Source organism: Meleagris gallopavo, chromosome 4 (genome assembly GCF_000146605.3).
Source record: "Meleagris gallopavo isolate NT-WF06-2002-E0010 breed Aviagen turkey brand Nicholas breeding stock chromosome 4, Turkey_5.1, whole genome shotgun sequence".
Classification (NCBI taxonomy): Eukaryota; Metazoa; Chordata; class Aves; order Galliformes; family Phasianidae; genus Meleagris; species Meleagris gallopavo.
Genome location: NC_015014.2, coordinates 36,255,457 through 36,268,150, shown reverse-complemented (window position 1 = coordinate 36,268,150; position 12,694 = coordinate 36,255,457). Strand labels below are relative to the sequence as shown.

The window sequence follows — 12,694 nt, the reverse complement described above, 5'->3', positions numbered from 1 at the left end:
TTGGGTACATTTGGACTTACCTAAAATTAAAGTCAGGGGTTGTATCAATCCATGGCAAGCTCAGTACAGCTAATATCTACACGAACGTGAAATAACATATGAATCATTGGAATAAATGGTCATGAAGTCTGTACTCAGACGTTTTGTCTCGCTTTGTAAATACCAAATGGATGCAACTCAAATTAATCATCTTTTTGAGTTTAAAAACTTGAAAGGCTTTAGCAACATTCTGAAATTTAGTGCTTTATATAAACACAGTGGGGCCGAGAGCGGTAGGAAAAAATCAAAACATTCAAAGGCATGCAACTGGGTAATTCAATAACCCTCACATGTAGAGGCATTTCACACAGTGGGACTTTAACTTTATGTGCAGGCTGACTGTATGCTGGGAGGCAGTTCCCCCACCCCAGCCCAACTCCATTTACATGCATAGCTGGCCTGGTAGGTGTAAAAATAGACAGGCAGTGCCTGAATTGGAAATGGTCACCGACTGCTGTCTGCAGTTGCTGGGGTTTCGGGTTCTCTGTGGCACAAGACGGCGGGCAGAAGGGGTTGGGGTGCTGAGCACAGGCGCACCCACGGCAGTCCCTCTTGGAGGGGTTACCAGGAGAACTGCAATGGGCAATGCACCCATTTGCCACGCATGTCACTCAGACAAGGGCATGAGGACGCCAGGCAACATGCAGGACTTGGATAGAATCCCTGACTATTATGGATGCAACTGCGAAGAAAGTAAAGAACCTGAAGCCCGCGTAAGTTTTGGCTGAAGTAAACAGGAGTTGAAGGGGAAAATTATGCATGCTTGGTTTGAAAAAGGATTTGTTTGCTCAGCCTGGATCTTGCTCGATATCTTGCAGTATTCAATCTGCAAGACATATTTATTTTCAAGCTCTGTTTTGTTGCGGTGACTGTGATTAATAAGTAGCTGTCGCTAAGCTGTGCAGTAGCTGAGAAGTACTGTCAGCTACCCAAAGGTTTAGGAATGTGGAAAGAACACCACTAATGAAGCAAGTGCTGCAAATGAATGGAGGTAATCAGCTATCCTAGTTTAATGTGACTACCATAAATGATCCTATACTGTTTGTTCTCAGAACACAAGTCAGGATCTGTTTTTTTTGTTTTGGTGTTGTTTTTTTGTTTTTGTTTTTTTTTTTAATTTTCAAACTGTTTTCTCCAGTACGTGATGTTATTTTCTGTGTTTGCAGCAGAGGACGTCTTTAATGTAGAGCAGTGCAGCAGTGAACAGGAGGCAGGCATGCAAAGGAGGATACATTGACAACCCTTTGCAAGGCTGAGAGTTAGGCAAGCAGTAAGTAATAACAACAGTCATGTCAAAAGAGAGTCTCTGAGACAGATATTTTATAGTATTGATAGCAAATTAAGTGCCCTTGTTTTCCATTGTTTTTCCCTCTACTTGACAAATTCATTTTTAAAATGGTTATTTTCATGAAAATCAACAATAAAAGGGCTTAACATCAAAAATTCTGGCAGAACAAGATCAGAAAACCATACAAACTGATGTATTCAAATTTTATCTTGTCCCATATTGATCTACAGTAAAATTGTTCTCAGCTTTAAGCTTTGCATTTGCATGGCTTACTGCAGTACATTATAGAAACTGTAGTTCAGATGAGCAGTAGAGCTCAGAAGGGAAGAGGAGACTGGAGGTGCTCTCAGCAGCAGCTCACAAGAAGTTCTGTCTTTGTTCAACTTAAATGATAAGATCAAGCTATTTCTTTGAGCTTTCAGGCAGTTTTTTTCTCTTACCAAGCAGTTTGTGTTTAATTAACAGATAAGCTCCAGCATTTGTGATGGGAAATAGCAGTAAGTAGGAAAAGCAGTGAAAGCACAGAGCTTCCTGGCATGGCTGGAGATGGAGGGAGGATGTCTATTTTATTTTGCTTTGGACAGACAGTATAATATTTCCCTTATGCTGAGGCTGTTAGGCAATGTATGGAGGTTCCCTGTGGTAAGAAAAACTCAAGCAAACTCTGCAGCAGTTCCCCCTGCATGAGTTTACAGTCCCCAAGCTGCTCTTCTGCATAAGGTCTGGTCTGTGAGGAGGCAGGAGCAAACCAAGTCCAGCAGCTTGTGATTTTAACCTTGGTTATTTTCTTTAGATACTTCATTAGTTCAGCCTTCAGAGCTTTTCATAGCAGGCAGAGATCAGGTATTTTGATAATGGGTTTGATAGGCATTTCATTGTAAGATCCTGGCTTTGGATCTGGGAGGGACTGACAGAGTTGCTTTGGTTTACCTGTGGTAATTCAGATGCTACAGTCCTTTGAAAGTTACAAAGGAATATAGCCTTCCTTATTTCCCTAGGAAGAGTGCAGTTCATTATTATATTTATTTTTATGATTCCTTTAGAAAAATTTAAAAAAATATATCTGTAGATTAGAAATGCCAGTCATGTTTTGTCCTGAAGGGAGAAATTGTATATTGTTTTCTCTCAAACAGGAATATAGCATCCAGCACAATATTTGTTAGCTCAGGGCTTCCTGTGTCTCTATATGGCTGTAGCTGTGCTTGCTGTCTTAAGGGTGCCTGAGAAGGGATGCTACATCAAGCTAAGTGTGACAACTCCATGAATTTTCTACCAGATATGAAGTGTCGAATAATTTACCTGATACTTGGCAAATTCATGTGGCAATATTGCTGTTCATAATCTAATCTTTCCAAGTCAAAATAAAATACAGTCTGCTGGTTCAGACCCATCTTGTTGAAGAAATCAGGAGTGTGTTTGTACAACTCTCCTGAGTTGTCTACATAATGCAAAATAACTCTCTTAAATGGGGAGATAGATGTTGATCTGAGTTCACCTTTGAAGTAAAAGCAGTATTTCAAAACAAACAAAAATCCAAACTACTTTCACAATCATACATTGTAGATTTTTTTTATGTGCTGCTACCAGGAGATCTCAGGTGACTCTACACTGTGGTTCATGTGGTTCATCACATTTGCTGTGCATTGATTTCCCTCCTTGATCTTTAACTACCTTCTTATTTGCTCTTGAAATTATATTTGCTCTTGGAAGGCTCAGACACCCCCAGCAGAGATTCTTTCTTCTCGGGCAAAGCCACGGTGATGTGGGCTTTGGCATTGTGGCACAGGGCAGCAGGACACTCGGTGCAGGGTGCTGGTTGCAATGCAGTGACACTGAGAAGTGGTGAGCAGTGCTGATAGGCTGTTTCCAAAATCTGGGAAGTATCTGTGACTGTAGGGTGTGGGGCTCATGGTCCAGATTGCTCTGCTATGCCCATTACTACAGCATGTGGAACTGGAGCCAGAAAGTTTTAAATAGAAACAGGAAATTGCAAGTTTCCAAAATGGGGGTTTTACAGGTGGTGGAAAATACAGCCGAAGAGCCATTCATTCAGGTGAAGTTAGATAAAATTTGTTCTTTTGTCTGATGCCCAGAGCAGAATTATTTTAAATTAAGCCCCAGGTTTACAGTGGTTTTGTTTCCCAGGTTGTGTTATGCAAGGAATTAAAGGTAAGTCCTGACTGGTTAACATTATAACCATTGTACACACAGCAAGTGTCACGCTTAAGGAGGAGAAGGGTTTTGTCTGCTTTGGATGTGCTTCAGGTGTAACTCCTTGTCAGCTAGGAATAAGTTAATGTCAGGAGAGAAAAGGAAATTATCCATGTTGGGTACTGGGCTACTTGTGCACGAATTCTAAAAAAAAGTCTACTAAATGAAACTTTTTTTCTTCTTCTCCCACAAAAGATGGAGTTAAAAATAATTCAGTTACTGCTTCACAATCTGCTTTACCTTGCTCTACAGGAAGGTGTTTAAGATGAGTCTTGCTGTCAGAACTGGCTTGGAATTAGAAACTGCCGCCTTCCAATAGCATCCATTTTGTTTGCATCTATTTTAGTCCATCTCAGTGGAACATGAAATCATTTTTTCTGTTTATGGTGCCAGTAAATTTGAATCAATTGGCAATCGGTTAATGGTGTTTAGGTAAGTAAAGCTGTCTGATCTGTCTGATTCATTAGCACTGATGGTGTTAGCATGTTTCTCTTAGTAGAAAATATCCCTTCAGTGACAAGATGAGATAGAAAAGGATGAAAAATTAATGACAGAATTCTTCATCTACAATCTGTCATAAACTTCATTCATAGGCTAGATTTTGCTTAGGTGTATTTGGAATGGCATGCTAATTCTTTCTAGAGGTGTTCTCGCATTATTACCATTACTTCTCCATGTAGAGACATTGTTAGTAATGGAAACTTGACAGAAAAATCATGTAGATGCCAACTTCTGAAGGGGTTCCAAATATCCCAAAATCTCAATATGTGGTGCCCAGATGATCCAAAATACTACTGCTTCCTTTAGTATTATTCCATTCCTTTAGTGGGAATCTTGGTTCCGTATCAGAATTGAAGAGACTTCAGTGAATGGAAGCGTCACACAGGAGAAAGGAGACTGATCCCGTGGTTCAGTTGAACATTCTGTGAATCTTTCAGTAAATGATAAAATTAGACTTCCACTCAAATTTCAGTTCAGGAATCTCTCCCAGTAAATAAAAGAATTATCTATCTCTACTCTTAGAGTAGAGTGAAAGTTGTAGTAAAAGGTAGGAAGATTTTTCTAGTTTTTAGGATTGCTCAGATATGGTAAAAGCTTTTATTTTTTAAACCTATCTTTTATTTATTTGCAGGGTTGGTTTTTTTTTCTTCTTTTTTTGAATCTAGACTATCTTTCTATTTTACATTCATCCTGATCACTATAAGTTTTACTTGCAAGCTTTGTTTCCAAGCTGGGACTTGCCCCAAATTTGATTGATTGATTTGTTTTTTAAGGGTGTGAATAGCCCAGTGGGATATCAAGGGTTACATACGCCTGAAGCTCAGCTAGTATTGGTGTGTTGTTCTGGATTAAGCCTCCATTACTGATGTTGCTTTATACTTTAACATCAGTATGGATTAAAATAACATTGTTTTCAAATACAGGATCAAGAAGGAAACTGCAGCTGAGCAAAAGGCTTTTACAGGGTTCTTTTTCATAGAAAGCTATGCAGTTTTGCCTCTGTTCTCACAAATCCTTCATTGACATAGTAAAAGTCAGCTGGCAGTATGTCCAGTATGTCAAGTTAATGAATATAGTGGGAGGACTCCTACAGCTGTCTGTGGCAGCTAAGTATCATAAAGGTTTTATAGAGGACATTTGTTTCTTGGCTCAAAGAAGGGTTGATTTCACATTAGTTTTTTCTTCCTCTTTTGCTGCTGCAGTTGCTAATCTTGGCCCAAACTCAAGAAAACAGTTACGTATATATCCATCCTTTGGTGATGAACATGATTAATTTGAGATCTGTTTGGTCCAAAGATGTGGTAAAAATTCAGCAAATGCTGATTTGCTGAACATAGTCACTTATTCTTTCCATGGTTAAAAATAAGTCCAAACTGATTAAATATTTGTACATTCCACTGGAAAGAAAAGAATGGCTGGAAAATATATGATCTGCAAATACTGGAATTTCAAAAAGGAGTTTTGAAAAATGTTCAAGCTGTCACAGAATAACAACCAGCACAAATAATTGGGATTTTTCCCATCATTATGGGAATAATAGCATTGCAATACTGTAGTTTTATAACGAGCATATATTGTGGAGGTGAGCAGGGAGGCGCTTGTTTCCCTGTACTCAGCTCTGGAGAGGCTGCAAATTGAGTACTGTGTTCAGTTTTGGGCCCATCACTACAAGAAAGGCATTGAGGCCCTGGAATGTGTCCAGAGAATGGCTCACTCAACAAAGCTGGTGAAGGGTCTGGAGTACAGATCTTATGAGGAGCAGTTGAGGGAGCTGGGATTGTTCAGTCTGCAGAAGAGGAGGCTCAGGGGAGACCTTATTGCTTTTTACAACTGCCTTAAAGTAGCTTGTGATGAGGTGGGGGGGAAGGGTCAGCCTCTTCTCCCATGAAACTAGAGGTAAGATGAGAGGGAACGGCCTCAAATTGTGCCAGGGGAGGTTCAGGTAGAATGTTAGGAAAAATTTCTTCTCAGAAAGAGTGGTGAGGCACTGGCACAGGCTGCCCAGGGAGGTGATTGAGTCGCAGTTACTGGAGATGTTCAAGAAAAGGTGGTTTATTAATAGATTCTGCACAACTAAAGTAGGTATAGCAGATGTAATTCATTCTAGTATGAACCAGCATGAAGTTGGTTTTCACCAGGAAATCTACTCTGTGTGCTTAAATGGGGAAAACTGAATGTTGAAAATAATTTTTGAAATTGAAATAAGAAAATAGTTCATCCATCTTCCGTCATGTCTTCCTGTAAAATAACAAAAGGAAAACATATGCAAAGGAAGTGGATTTGAAAATAAAGTACTAGTATATCTTTCTTTTTTTTCAGGTAATAAATATTACTTTATTAAAAGCTGGGGAAATTACCACAGAATCACAGGGATTAGAAGGGACTTTGAAAGTTCATTTTGTCCAGTCCCCGTGCTGGAAGAGGAACACCTAGATCAGGTCACATAGGAACACGTTCAGGCAGATTTTGAGTGTCTCCAGAGAAGGAGAACCTACAACCTCTCTGGGCAGCCTGTTGCAGTGTTCTATCACACATGTTTCGATTAGGGTTATTATATCATTAAAAACATTTACCAATGCTAAATTACTGAGCTTGTGCCATTTGGACTGCGAGATTTAGCAAACAATTTAAAGTCTTTGCCCTCTTGCAGGCATAGCTACTACTTAGCTTAGGCTTATAGTTCACAAAATCACCATTATTTAATTGCTGTTCTTTGAAGATCGGCAGTGCTTTCAGTGCAATATTAAAAAAAGAAAAAAAAAAGATACAGGGTGTAAAAGATAAAATATGAGCAACTGACAACATTTATAGAAAGCATTTCCTGAGAAAAACCATTCCTTTTCAAGTCCTACTTTTTACATTTGGATTTTAGTGTGGAAAAACTAACCATATTGGCAAAAGAAACATGTGACAAATGAGTTGAGTAATGGTAACACCTCATCTGTGCTCCCTTGTAGAGTTGCACCCAATTAAATGGTGTTTTGTTTGAGCAGATGGTTGCTGAAATCAGAGAATAACCAAACCAATTGGGATAAACTCTAGTGGTTTCCTCAAGTGTATGAGCAGAAATTGATACTGATAATAAAAAATAAATGAAATGTGTTTACATTGCTGCCATTTTTTCTCCCTACATCTTTCAAGTACTGAATAACATCAAGAAGCCATGAAATTCTGAGTTTACATTATGCAAATTTCATTCTGTGTTGAGCTGAATTTTCAACCCCAAATGTTACTTGAATATATTAATATGATAAGTAACCAGTCAATTAAGAACTGTTCAATGAATATTTTACCAATTATAGAAGCAACTGTTGAGCAAACCGTTCCTTACTATTCAGGATTTTGTAAGTAGCATCAACAGCCAGAAAAACCTGAAGACTAACAAATTCTGTCTTCATGCTGATTTCATGTACAGCAATAATACAGGGTTCAGTCTAACATGGAAGTTTTTATAACTACTAGTGATTTGACTTTCTTGATGTATATAATGCATGTGAGTTAATAGGTTTTGCTTACTTGTTGATCAGTACCAGCCTCTTCAAAAGGTTTGGTTGCTTAAACGTTCTCTGTAAATCCTAAGCACAGAGTCCCAGAGAGGTTGCTTGAAAAGTACATTTAAAAGGGTTATTAGTTTTTAGATAGAGACTTTAATGCGTAGACTAAAGTTATACAGAACAAATGTGTTAAACTGTGATGTAAAACATCTATTTCTTAACTATACACTGGTTTTGACTGGTTTTTCCTGCAGTTCAGTCAATAAACTCTAACAAGTGAGCAATATTCAGCAGATCTTACTGCTAGGCTCTGTTCTCACACAGAGGTATCTGGGGTTGTGGACGAAGGATAGGCTCATTCCTGTTATTGGTGAAATAAGGTACAATTTTGTTGTAGAAGTGATTTCAAACGTGTATTTGGATGATTTAAATAATGTTACCATAAAAACAGGCTTTTAGTTACTGAGAACAGAGGGCTCCGCTGGCTCAGTCTTTCCTTGTTGAGCATGATGCTGGTTTTCACCAGGAAATCTGAATGTGTTGAGAAATTCCAGGGCGTTGGATATATTGTATGACTTCAACACTACACATCACAATTTGTTTTTGCACATGTGAGTACAGTGTCTTTGAAACAGGATGATGGTATGTGCTGTGAGTGATGGGGTCTGTTGAAATAGGAAAAGCAACCAGAGTGAGGACAGAGGATCCAGAAGGAAGGTTTCTGACTATTTGAATAAAACACTAATTTCCAGATCTAATTTAATTACTCAGATTCTGTGAGTTGTGCACTTGAAATTCGAGTAAAATTTTGACATAGCATTTAGCATGAAAGAAGCCTCTCAGCCATTTTTTTTAAACATTAGATAATGTTCATTCTGTCCTCTCACATATCTCACATTTTTATTATGCTAAATTCAATAATATATTTATCAGCTAGTCTGATAACTAGCTAATTATAAACAGCACTTTTGCATTGTGCTATGAGTATATCTAGGGTTATAGTGGCTATTTTCTACACGGTAGCTCTTTTGTTCATGGTACTCGGGAAATTTCTCACTTCTCATGCAAAAGCTAAGTTAAATGATAGTCGTCATAGACTTGTAGCACTTTCTTGCTGCATGTGTGTGTAACATGTGTTGTGGTGGTGGTAGTTATTTTTTTAACAGTGTATGTTGACCTGGATCATGAGCAGTTTTTTTTATATATCTTTAGAATAAATGGTACAGATTCAACCTTGGTTATTTTGAGAAGAAGTTACATTATGGAGCAGTCCAGTGTTAAATGCACAATTAACAATAGCTAAAATTTTCATGGAATAGTTTAGAGATCTCAAAATAGTACATTAGAAAAAAGCTGCTTAATTCAGCCAGGTTATCACTTTGTCCTGCAGTATAAGATACTGGCTAAGTACTGTTCAGCTCTTTGTATCTTGTTCTAATGGCATCTTAATAACGTCCTGATTAGATTGCGTGTCTTAGTGAGCCCCATGTAGACAGAAAGATATGTTTGAATGACATGTCAAAGTGCCAGGAGAGATTTTGCAAATTAACATGTCAACACTGGATGTGTCCAGACTTCCAGGTTCTCATGTTCTCATGTTTGTCAACTGCTACTCACTGTACTCTTTGGTAATCTTTTCCTTCTTGATAGAGTGCTTGCTTTTGTATATGATCTACATATAATTGTACAACATAAAAATATCAGAGGTGTTTGCGTAGGGTGAGATGATGTGCTATGTATCGTAGGGTGCAATGGGTTCTGGCTTCATGTTTTTGTGAAGAAAGTATCTTTGCATGACATTTGGCTGACAGTTTGTCTTCACCAGTCAACAAGCCAGCGAAGACCAGCTTGTCAGCTTCTGTGCCACGGAAGTGCATTAAAAATTCAAGTAAAAATTCTGCAATTATGGAAAAAAGAAATGTCATGAGATTACTGTGCAACTGGAAAAATCAACAGATCCCAAATCATGGTTACCTAGAGTGGTGAAACTACAGAAAACAGCTGCTATGGACTACTGAGACAGTTCTCTTGAGATGGGTTTGAATTTGTGATGCGCCAAAGTGAGTAAACTGCTGGGAGCACGGTCCTGACAAAAATGACTTGAAAGACCTTGAAATAACAGGGAAAAGGAGAAACTACTGATGACTTACTGAAAAATCGGAGATGACAACCAAATCAGGAAAGAAAATAGATATACAGTTTTCAAGCTTTAAAACACAGTGCTGAACCTTTGAATGTTCCTTCATCTATCAGTACACACTGATATTCGTGCATGAATTTGTATGTGAAGTGACTGAATTGGTATTTTGTGTCATTTAGTTGTATATTCCAGTTTGATTTAAATAAGAGCACCATTTTTGTATGGAATAACACAGTGCCCCAGATGACAGTGGTTAGTGTCTGAGATACTGTAGTAGAAACATTGTACAGGAGAGGCTGTAAAAATACCAGGCTTGGTGAGCTTGCTTGCTTCCTCTCCACCTTGGCTTGATCAGTTGCTTTCTAGTATCTTTGCTAGTTCCTAAAATAAAAAAGAGAACAGGAGATACTCTCTGTGATTTGATGTAATCTCTGTTGTCCCTCGTGCTCCTGACTGCTAAGTCTTAGCGATAATCCTGGCATGACTCCATATAAGTGCATGCTGATCTTCTAGGTAGTTGTCTTGTGTGGTCACTTGTTTTGCTTACGCTTCACATGTGAGTCTGTAAGAAACTATTTTGAAATAGGAGAGGTGGACTATAAAGGGATGGGTACAATTATATTCACCTAATGTGAGATTAGTACATGCTGCAGTGATAAAGTATGTGTTTTTTGTTTTTGTTTTTGTTTTTTTGTTGTTGTTTTTTAGAGAAAAGAGATGATGTGCTCTAATATTTTCCAAGGCATCTAAAGGGAGCATTGAGGTCTCATGGTTTTCTACTGGGATTTTAGCTATCCTATTACTCTTCTCTCCACAGTTAAGCACGTTATTTCAGAATGAGAACATACATGGCAAAGATGCTTCTGAAATAGAAGTCTCTGTACAGGGTAATCATGTATAGGTAATTCATAATAATTCTTCATGTTGACAAGAAGTGTATATTCTGCGCTTTAATTGATATTCAAGTGTATGTAATGAATCTTGCAATGACATGCATTGCATTAATTTTTAGATGACAGAAGTATAAAACAAGAAAATGAGAGTCTATTTTGAAAATGCTACTTGCATCATCTTAGCCAGAAACAAATGAAACATGCTTTTACGGTCCTATGTACCATCAGAGCTTTCAGCAGTAATTTGGGACTTAACATTTTGGCCTTTTGTGTTACTCTGTGTGAAAGAAAAAACAAGCTATGATGGATTTATCCCTAATAAAAAAGAAGTTGTAGATGTTTGTAGTGTCATTCAACCTTAACAACCTCTGAAAGTATGAAAACAGATTATCTCAGGTCTAGCATGTTAATTTATTGTTGTAAAGCTTCAATAGAAATGGAACTGAAAACAGGTAATCCATGTGTCATGTTGAGGGGGAAGGTATTTTTCCCATCACTTTCAAGAGTGTCAGAATTTACTGCTTGTGAGTTCTAGTGTTTGGTCTTGATTAACGTTTTTACCAAGACTACTGTTGTTTCAAGGACATTTAAGATCAAAATATATATTTTGTGTGTGCGTATGTGTGTGTGCACATGCACTGCATAGGAGACAGCACAGTGCTAATAGTTACCGTTTAGTTTTAAATGGCATCTCTTTCAGGTGCCCACAGACTTCTGCCTCTGTGTCAAGCTTCATCTGAGTGCTTGATTGTCACAGGCCTGAAGCTACAAGAGGTTTCTGTTGGTGTGAATTCCTGTGCTACCTTCTTTTTCACCCTGCTGTGTTTTTAGAAAGGAGGTCTGTTTTTTTAGCAGCAAAAAATGTGGAAAATATGCTGGAGTTTACTTAAAGGAATTTTAAAGGAAATATTTTGTCTTGATATGTAGTGCAGTTGTAAGAAGAATCATTTTGATGACATCCATCTGTTACAGATTAAAATAAGTTGGAATCAGTGGTTGTGAATTGAGTTAGTATGGTGCAGTAATCTGGGCAACAAAGCAAATAAATGCTTTGTAATGGATCAGGTGAGTGGAAAAAAAAAAAATGCGTTGTTGATCTGCATTAATAAGCTGGAAGTGAGAAGCTTCCAGGTTGTTCAGATGAAATTGTGGTTTTCATCAGGTGCTTGTGGCAGTGAGGTGCAATTAGGCGAGGAACACTTTCAGTGCCTGGCTCAGCGGTGTGCAAACCCTCTGTGCCTCTGTATCCCGACCTCACTGTGCAGCCTTGAGTGGTTACCTATCTGCCTTCTGAAACACTCTCCTGCTCTATTTGCTTACTTGATGTATGGAGACTGCTTATTTTATGTACTGCTTGATTACTCTCTGTATGTGTGTTCCCAAATTCTGTTCTGTTTAAATATTACCTCTATTGCACAACTTTTTGTTCTCCGTGGATTCTTGGTTGCATTAGTGGCTAATTTGTGTGTAGGTTCCCACATAGGTGAATAGCAAAGTGCACGTTAGTTCAAATAGCCAATGTGATTTCATGGCATAATTGTTGCTAAATATGAGAAAGCTGAAGCGTTTTGTGATCCCTTACTTTAATGATACATCATACAACCTAGCTCAAGAACAAAGTGCAATGCTGATTGGTTTTGCGGGTCTTCCCCTCCTATTCCCCCATTTATTGTGCCCTAGTTTGTGTTACAGTAGATAAAATTTATCCGTAGGACCTTCATTTTGCTCTTAGATTTTTTTTTCCCCAGTATATACCTCATGTATAGCCAGTATTTGAGCATGAACGTGCTTTGTAGTCGTGAAGCTTTGTACACCAAAAACAAATCCTAAGCTGATGCATGTTTTTTAAGCATCTTAGCCAGTAACAATTGGTTAATTATTTTCCTGCATTCTGAGCACATACATAGAAACCAGAAAACTATGACTAGGAAACTTTTTGCTTTTTATTTTTCCTTGTTGTTAATACTAGTTACTGTGATTTGTCTTTTTACTGCTTCTTGCTAAGTTTTAAACTTCAGCAATTATTGCACCATTTTTCTTACTCTGACAAGCTTGCTGTTTTGCATCAGTGTAGCCCTGTTTGTGTATGTTAGTTAGTGCAGATCCAATGCAAATTCTTCACAATTTT

The 12,694-nt window shown here is 38.0% G+C and overlaps 1 protein-coding gene across 1 annotated transcript in view; it reads left to right on the top strand.

The window, feature by feature from the left end:
• Positions 1-464: 464 nt before the first annotated feature.
• Positions 465-12,694, top strand: part of ANK2 (ankyrin 2) — a 154,654-nt gene continuing 142,424 nt past the window's right edge. The window contains 1 exon segment of the mRNA XM_031553101.1: positions 465-752. Within this exon segment, the coding sequence (XP_031408961.1) occupies positions 480-752 (273 nt within the window). The 5' untranslated portion in view covers positions 465-479.